General features: G+C 43.1%; 1 protein-coding gene across 1 annotated transcript in view; it reads left to right on the forward strand.

Moving 5' to 3' along the window:
- Positions 1-7,490, forward strand: part of Tnks (tankyrase) — a 141,223-nt gene extending 133,733 nt beyond the window's left edge. The window contains exon 27 of the mRNA XM_021169245.3: positions 2,742-7,490. Within this exon, the coding sequence (XP_021024904.1) occupies positions 2,742-2,828 (87 nt within the window). The 3' untranslated portion in view covers positions 2,829-7,490. The remainder of the gene's footprint in view (positions 1-2,741) is intronic.
- Positions 7,491-9,607: the final 2,117 nt, after the last annotated feature.

Consider the following 9,607-nt stretch of genomic DNA (forward strand, 5'->3'; position numbering starts at 1 on the left):
CTCAGCACGAACAAGTCACTAAGCACATACAAGAGTGGGAGCCATACTGAAGACTATCCACAGTTGTTGCAGGCACAGCATGCCTCTGAATAGACCTGCTCGACATGGGCTGGTTACATAAATGGAATCCTTATTATTCTGATCAGAGTCCCACATCCTTGAGAGTCAGAGGGCTACAGTATAGTTAATTCTGTCACCTTCTTGGGGATCCAAAATGGCACTGGCAGGACAAACAATAGTAATGGAAATGTGTATACAGAGAAAGAACCCCCAGCACTGCCAAGGTTTTGTCTGCTTTACTGAAATGATTTGTACAGTGCTGGTTTACTGAAGGCGGAAAAGAAAATACTATAGAATGGTTTGTAAACGTTGTTTTTCCAAGTATCCAGAATCTCATTCAAGAAAGCATGCTATCTCTCGGACAAGAAAATGGAGCTTTAGACTAGATTTAGTTTTAGCATTAGAAATGTGGGTTCTCGAACTGAGTAGCCCAAAGTGAGTTGTTACTTTTAGGAATTTAGAACAGATGTCTCTCCTCTGTGATCTTGTAAGTAGTATGGTTTAAAATGGCCTGGTGGGTAATAAGACTTTTTGGTTCATTCTAGCCTTTCTAATCCTGCAGCTAAATGATTTTCTCGATTTAAAGTCTTCTAGGCTTTGTGTGATTGATTAGTAAACTGTATGCAGCAGCAATCCTGTCTCCTAATCATGGCCCTGGAGCCCTCAGCGGAGGAACTTATAGTAATTCATGCTGCAAGAATCTCAGAGTCTATCTGACTAAAATGGACATGTGTCAGGAGTCTTTTACATGCTACCAAAAATCCAGGTTTCTGGCCCTGACTCCTGCTGAAGTAACTTTGTAAGCAGAAACAAGGCGTTAGTTACACCAAGTGCGGAGAGAGGCCGTTTCACTGGGGCAAAGGGCAGCAGCAGCTTACCCTCGGAGCTTTAGTGTGTAGCATGTGCCACTGTGGACAGTCTTACATTGTTCTTGGCTGGTGTAGATCCCCAGACAGATGGTCTGCACCCTGTAGCAAGGGCTCTGCATCACACCATAGTGTATCACACATCGTGAGGCCTTAAACCTATACTGCTGAATACATAATTCCCCTAACAATTAAACCATCTAAGCAGTATCTCCCTTTCTCCACTATAAAGGAGAAGTGTCTGCCACAGCTTGTTTTGATAACAAGAATTAAAGTTCTGCCTTAAAGCCATTCAGCTAAGCAGTGTGACTTAAAGAGAGCCACAGAGAACAGTTATTGCGCCTTCAGATTCAAGAGTCCAGAGAGATTATTGACTCTGATCATTCCAGTTTGACCAGTTACTGATGGAAATCATTGGTGGCTTAGATTCAGAGCAGAGTGCACTGGACTGTGAAAGGCTATCATGATAATGCTGCTTACATGTCTATAGACAGGACTTTTTTAAAAAGCATATTTATGTGTTTTGTTTTTCAAGTCCTGAGACATCTTATGAGGCACCAGTCTAATGAATAATAATGATAATAATGTTAATAGTACCCAACACACACTCTATTCTTACTATACCCATCCTATTCCAAGACCTTTGTACTTAATTCTCACCAAACAAACAAAAACAAATGCCAGTATTGCTGTTCCCACTTATAACCAAGAAGACCCAAGACATAAATGTGTGCTGATTTACAAAGAAAAATTCAATAAACATACTACTTGTATTTTTATTTATTTTAAATCTCAAAAACCCCTATTATGATTGTTGTTGTTGTTATTATTATTATTATTATTATTATTATTATTATTACTATTAATACCTTTAGTAATCTCTATGTCTGATGCAAATAGTGCATAAATTCTTTGGGGCTCCAAACCCTTTGCCCAATTAAGAAATATTCTTCTTCAGCCATGGCCACTCTGAAATGCTGGGTTTAGTTTTGTCGTTCTTTTGGGTTGAAGAATTCATGTGAATTGCACACTCCCTGCTTTTAAGATCAGCTTTCTCTGGTAGCAGTTTCCTTTTAAAGAAGTCTTCCCATGCCGGAACCAATCTGTCTCACTAGCTTCTGTCACTGTAGAGACAGTGACAAAAGCTGGCAGCAAATGCAAGCCTAAGTCCGCACCATTATCCCTCCAGTAGAGGTGCTTGCTGGTTGCCACGATCATCCCTAGCCAGGTGTGCTGCTTTCAGCTGTCGGAAGGCAGGGCGGGAAAACAAGCCCTAGCTATGGAGCAAATTTGAGAACAAATTAGTCTACATGAGACCCTGTCACAAAGAAACATCCTGTTGAGTCATCCCTACATTGCCCTGTGGATTGTGGTACCTTAGACTGTCCTCATTCTAGATACTAGGGTGTGGGGCTACAACATTTCCTATGATTAATCTGAGCTCTCGACAGCAGAATTATTACTTGACCTAATAGGCTTCTTGACTACCTACTATATAAGGTGAAGAGGAAAGATGCTGAAGTTTTCCTGTTAATGGTGCATAGCTTTACAGTAAAGGATGAGCAGAGGTACCTAGCCTACAGTGTTGAGAGAACTGTGAGGCTGAGGCTTTACAGTGCTGCTGCTAGATAGAGTGGTTAGTTCATGTGAGCAAGGTGCTAGCTTCCATTCCTCAACACTTCAGAGGGTAAAATAAAAGTAGAAGTACTGTGCAGACAGTTGTATGGATGGTGGGGTTTGCCTGACTGCTGTAAGTAAGGCTTAAGTGCTGCACCTTCAAGGGGAATGAGTTGTTTGCCTTCTTGACCGTTCCAGGCATATCCAGAATATCTCATCACCTACCAGATCATGAAGCCAGAAGCCCCTTCACAGACCGCAACGGCAGCAGAGCAGAAGACCTAGTGATCACCCCTGGTAAAGGCCAGAGTGATTCAAACCTGCAACTGGAGTACAGTGGATTGCTTCCAACAAAAAAATCAATATTCTCTAAATCCCAACAGCCAAGAAATAAGCTGTCTTTTATAAAGCATTGCTAGAGTGACAGTGCAGAGTGGGTCCCAAGCACACTCACCTGCCCTGATCCCTTTGAGGAAATGGCTGCCGGGCAGTCTTGAACATGTCTCAGGCCATTTTCATTGCAGTTACCCATTTCTGAAGCAAGATGCTTTGCTCGAGATGTAGAGATGGGAAAGAGAATGTGCTGGCTCGCGCGTTCTTGGTTCATACACTACATTTTCTTGGTTATGTTTGGCACATGAATAACAGACACATGGGGTGGGCTCATTTTTTAATTTTGCCAAACATATTTGTTGATGTTTCTTGTCGTTGTTGTTACTTTGAAAATGAGCCAGTCTTCCTGGGATATTTTGCACAGAGTCACACTGACTAAAATCATTAGCAATGCAGCCGAGCAAGACACTGTTCCCATGTCCCTGTTGTTCGATTTTGTATCTCTGCTTCTTGTGAACATAAAGGAAAAATAGCAATATCTAGTTTCCTTTTATAAACTGCCCCATCTTTCCATCTTAAAAGGAAGGGCACAAACATCTCTTTGACCTAAAGAGCCAGAGCCAGGTGGACCGTTTGCTCTCTGCTGTCCGCAGGGCTCTTGGGACCATGCTGCAGATGTCAAAAGAGCATCAGGGAAAGGTTTAATGGAGGTGGTTAGAACTTTGCTTCTCTGGTGGAATGGCTAGAGAGCCGGGAGGGAGGAGCCCAGGGCTCTGGCTGCAGCCGGCAGACCCAGGATGTCTCAGCAAACGCTTCGCTCTCTGCACCTCCAGAGTCAGGGTCCCAGCATTCTCCTCTCCTCTCCCTGTAGATTAGAAAGCCAGGATTCAAGCCCTACTGATAAATATGCACAATTGCAAGGATGTTTTGTTTACTCCTGATCTGGCCTTTATTTTGAGTAGTATTCATCAAATACTTTAGAAAGATCCCTTCTCTCCGTTTTTGAACCATTTCTTCAAAGTTCTTAATATAGTTAGACAAAGAAAACAGAAGTTGAAACCAAAGGCAGTTTGACCTATTTTTTTAGACGCCACTGATAGAGTAACATTTCTTTGTGAAAGTGCTGCTTTTAATGGCATTCGCCAAGTGCACGCCACCGAGCAGAGCCACCCCACTGAGCAAAGCCACGATTTCTTCTGTCCCCTGTGGACCTTAACTGAGTACTGAATTGAATGCATTGCTCTGTATAGGTTCTGCTCAGCTCTGAAGCAGAAGTCACATAAACAGAGGGAAACTATGTGACACACTTAATCATTTCAATTGGAAGGCTGAAAACAATTCTTTTAACTTTTTTTTTTAATGCAAACATATTAAAACTGTGACTGTCTTTGTTTCTCTGGTTCTTGAAATACACATTTCTCTATTTATTAAACTTTTGTTAGCTTGAGCCCAGTGCTAGGACTAGGCATCCAGTCTAGTGTGAATGAATATTCTAGTTATATCTTGAATGAGTTCCTCAAAATGAAGTCAAGAATTAGCCTCAGTTTTCACTTTTGTTGAAGTTTCAATGGCCTGAGCTGGGTGCTTGTGGTTTTGGCTGCGTGTTTAATAGCAACTAGATTACCATACAGAGTTTCAGAATGGGATGTTGGCTCGAGAGCTCTTCTCCTTCCCTCTTTTGTTCCTTTCTGTTAACAAAGGGTTGAAGAAATTGGCATCTGTATAGTTTTAGTAGCTATAATATTTGGCCCAACTGAAATTAGTTTAAAATGCTAAACACGGCTGTGATTTTAATTTAGTAACGAGCTACTGTGGTATAGTAAAACATAAACTGAACGGTGACCCTCCATCACACAGCTGGATTAACCTGGGCCTTACCTTGAGGAGTTCCCTAAACCACCAGGGCTGTGGCTCATGTTCTGAGCTGAGTAGAGACACTGTGTAAGGAAGCCTGCTGTAGTGCTAGTGGTCTCATGGTGACCCACCTATGACAAAATGCACATGAACGAGCTGTTTAAAAAGAACCAGTCCTGAAAAAAAAGAAAAAAATTAAAAATAAATGGTCCGTAGAGCTAATAGGTATTTTCAGAACTTGAAAACCAAAGGTATCCTGAGTGTATTCAAGTTGGCAAAAGGTGATTGCTTAGGATTGCCTTGCACAGCAACATAGACAAGCCCTCTGGAACAGACAAGCCTGGCATTCAGCTGACAGCTGTTTACCTTCTTGTATGTGCATTATGTAGAACTCCTGGCAGGTGTAGAACTAACCCTGCTTCCCAACAGAGCTGCAGAGAGAAGGCAGGTGGCTGCAAGCTCTTCTTCAAGGCCTTTCCCAGAGACCCCACAGTGCCACTTTCCTGTTTTGGCCAGCTTGGATACTTAACTCAGGCATAAACTATAAGTACTCTGGGCACGCCTGCCTGTACCTTTGCTTCTGCCCAGATTGCAAAGCTAGTCTTAGAAGAGTGCTCCTGCGCTTGCCCCATTCACCTTTTTCCTTTCTTCATCACGAGTCTTATATAGGACTCCAGGGGTCCCTTATTTTCTTATCAGAATGGAATGGGGTTGAGTCCTGATGTACTTTCTGCTCAGAAGTCTGCCAGTTTGCTAACAGATGGCAGCATGGAGCCCAGTGTTTCTATGCAAAAACACAATGGCAGTGCAGTCTGGGTTCTAACTCTGCTTTCCCTCCCTCACAGTTAGAGCTCTGAGCAGCCTGAGTAGAGTAACAGCACTAACATGGCCTCGGGAAGGCAGCAGGCTCCTCTGAGCTCCACACTTCTGACTGCACTCATTTCTCTTGGCTGTTGGAATAGTGAAGGGCATTTGGAATGTATAGAGAAATACTTGAATATGGCAAGCAAATAAGCATACATTAACATCTTATTATCCTAGATATTATTACAAACAGATATTAACATTTGTCTAGTGCAGAAAACAGCATTAGAATGCAGTAAATGTCCCAATTTTCTTCTACTGCAATATATTCCCAGTTGCATGAAGGGTGCTTAGGCATTGTTCCCTCTCCCCTTTTAAACAGTCGACGTCTGAATTCCTGTAAATGGCCTTGTAAACCAGTGTGTGTATTTGTAAGCACATCTCGCTGTCTGTCCCTTCACCCATGCACCCAGACCTCACATGTGTGCCAGCCTTCGTCCTGTGTTTCTGTTGGGCAGATCATCTTGCACAGAGTTACAGACTATAGGATCACTCAGCAAATATTCAGAAATGGTGTAAGAATTTTCATGGATCAGAAAGTTGAAGACTGGCCTCTGATGTTAAGGCAGTGACACAGAAATGAGGGTGATTATGACAGTAATATTCAAACAACTGCTGACTACATCCAGCGCATGAAAAAGATCACTTAAAAAATACCGCCCTAAAAACGTGAAGCTGTTTCAGCCAACTGAAGCATTCTGCAGTTAATAGACAACTATGGTTTTCCTGTTTGAAAAAGCCTTATCTATGGCAGAAACTTTTTAACCTTTTCTAATCTAGCAGTGAAATATGAATCCACTTCTTAATATTTGGAATGTGTCGGTGAGTGGGCGTGTATGTTCATTTCATACCTGGTAAGTGTGTTTTATGGGGTATATTTTATAAGTAATATTGTCACATTTAGTGGAGTTGATGTAGCCAGTCAGTTCCAGTTTCTCTCACACAAAGCTCTTCAGCCTCCAGGTCACCTGGTTGGAGTAACACTGGTGGGATTGCCGAACTTGTGTGGGGTTCATAGTATGTGATACTGTGTACAGTTTGAGTGGTGTAGAAGTTGTTTTTAAATCATTTTAAAGTATATACTATGACAGATGAAACTTAAAACTTGTCGGAAGCTGAAGATTTTATTTCTGTGAGATCCAGTGTGGTCAGGTTGTGTGGCCAACTTTATACTTCTTCCAGAATTCTGCAAAATTGAGGTGACACTCACCCCATAAAGACACTCACCCTATAGAGGTAGTTGTCACACACACACACACACCCCACACACACTGTTCACTTCCTAGCTCCTCTCCCCTCCACCTTTCTTTCAGAGTTTGTTCTCATTTTTCAGAATTCTTCTGCTATCCTTCTCAAGTGGCCCTGAATGCCCTTTGTTAGCTCAATTTGGTGATGAGTTATCCGTGAGCCTCTCCCCCAGTGCGTAGGAAGAAAAACTAGAAAATGCCACAGTGAAAGGAAGGCAGGAACTGAGGTTTTTAAAGCTCGTAGCATAGAGCGAGAAGGTGACCGTGCGGTATAGTAGATGTATTCACTACACAGAGCACTGAGACTAGTCATGTGTGTGATGCCTGCTTCTGCTCCCTCCCAGTGTTTTAAGCTCATCTTATCTTTGTGGTAGTAATATTTGTCCTTAATAACCTACAAAACTAAAAGGTACTTTGATTGACAAGGTCTCTCAAGAACTTACAAAGCCAGCTTTGAGGAAATCTAGACTGTTCTGACAACAGCATCTGGAGTTGTAATTGTTGTAATTTTCTTCCTGTACCGTCTCAGTCTGTGTAAATAACCAGTGTAGTGGCCCTTTGGTTTGTTGTTGGTGTTCTTTTCGTTTCCAGTCTCTGTGTGACCCACCAGTGGCAGGGGTTCCAGCTCCACCTTTTTTTTTTTTTTTTTTGCTTGCAGTTGTCCATCTGTAGGCTTGTCAGACAAAGTACAAGATGCCCAGTTAGATTTGAATTTCAGGCAGTTTTCTAGCTCAAGTATATTTCATATTTGACATATCTGTGCAATTTTTAAAATGTTCATTAACTTATCTGAAATTCAGATTTTGACTGAATATCCTAGATTTTTGTTTTCTATGTAGTTTTTTTAAACCTGATAGTCCTAGCAATTTGATCACAAAAGGAAGCTCACAGCATGTAAATTCTCTGGTCTTTATAGCGTTCACCTGGAATGGACGACCCTTTTTTTTTTTTTTTTTTTTTTTTTTGCCTTTGCCTTCTACTTATTTCTAAAAGAGGGCATCAAGGAACTTAGCCAGCCTACATGGTGGGGTTCTATTTAAAACATCTCTGTGATTATATTTAACCTGTAATTGTGCTTTGGCTTAATGTCTACAGTACTTGTAACGGATTAATATTCAATAAAAACATTTTAAAGTACACTGTGTGTAGCATTCAGCTTAAGTGTCTCCTGCTTCTGTCTTGCTTTCTTCTTGTCAGCTTGACCCTCTGCAGCTGCAGCCCAGACCTAACATGTCAGAACTGACAGCTCTCCTTTCCTCTTCTAGTGAGAGCGCAGTTTGAAGTTCCTTAGCACCGGTAAGCCCACTGGGAGCCATGGAAACAGCAATAGCAGGAGACACTTGAGGATAGTCTCCCTGAGGCCAGCACGGTTGGAGGAGAAAGGTCCTTTGCATGCCGAGGGAAACACTCAAGATGTAACACCACTCAGTGTAGCTTACTAACCTGCAGTCCCAGCACTTAGGATGCTGAGGTAGGAGGGTCAGGAGTTTCAGGCCAGTCTGGCTTACATAGTAAGACCTACCACCTCGTCCCCAAGGAACAAAGGACTTTCCCACCTCCCACCGACCGGTGCTCTCTCCACATGTGATCTTGAAGCTGGGCGAGTATCTGTAACTTGTGTACCAGAAGGATCATGAGAGTTCCAAACATAAGGATCGTCATAGTTTGCGTGAACCTGTAAGGTGTGCAGACTGGGCTATGGAAGGTGCTGGTAGGTAGAGTGTACCGAGGGCACAGACAAGGAGAAGCAATAGGGAATTGTGAGCTGCAGGCATTTATGGAAGTGTTTTTATACTAGGAAAGTCAAGGTCTTTGGGCCATTTGTGTAGAACCCATGTCCAGGTGGACAGACATGGGGACATCTTACTGGGTGGTAAATTCTAAAGCTGCAGCGGTTTCTCCTGAGACTGGCCCTTTGTGTAAAGTGCCGTGGGCCACTAGGGGTCCAGCTCTGAGTAGTCCTGGCCTAGTGAGATCTCAGCTTGACGTTCCTTAGCACCTAGATAAGCCCACGTGGGAGCTGTGGAAATATATCAGTAGCAGGAGAAACTTCAGAAAACTTCATACGTAACCATGGTCATGGCCTGGTGTCTAGAAATTTTGCTTTCAGGGTTTTTTGGGTTTGTTTTTTTTTTTTTTTTTTCATTTGTGTCTCTTTGTGCTCTGTGTATGCTGACACTAACCAACCCCAAAAAGTCCTTTTAATCTCCATTTCACAGATGAAGATAAGATGGCAAAATAATTTGTCTATCAGATTCCCTTCCACTGTAGAGCCTAAGTAACAGCCATTGTATGCTGACCCTGGTTTACGTGATGCGCACCCCAAGAACCCTTCCTTTCGGTTCTGTTAGGCGGGAGGGGATGGTCATACCTGGGCACCACATGGCAAGTACTGTGAAGTGAACAGCTTGGAACTCCAGCAGCTCAGGATTTAATCATTGATAGCTTGACCGTGTGTGCGTGTGCGCATGTGTGCGTGTGTGTGTGTGTGTGTGTGTGCGTGCGCGCGCGCGCGTGTGCGCATGTCTGTGTGTGTGTGTGTGTGTGCGCGCGCGCGCGCGTGTGTGTGTGTGCGTGTGTGTGTGTGTGTGTGCGCGCGCGCGTGTGTGTATGTCTGTGTGTGTGTGTGACTCAGGAGGAGGTGCAGATGCTTCCTAGGGCAGAGGAGGTGGCTCTGAGGAAAGCCAAAGGGCCCAGCTGTGGGCTGAGCCTGGTTTTAACACCCAGAACCCATGTAAAAAGCAGTGATGTATGTAATGCTGGTAC

This window comes from Mus caroli, unplaced genomic scaffold (assembly GCF_978045245.1).
Source record: "Mus caroli unplaced genomic scaffold, Mus_caroli_1 scaffold_10, whole genome shotgun sequence".
In the NCBI taxonomy this organism is placed as follows: Eukaryota; Metazoa; Chordata; class Mammalia; order Rodentia; family Muridae; genus Mus; species Mus caroli.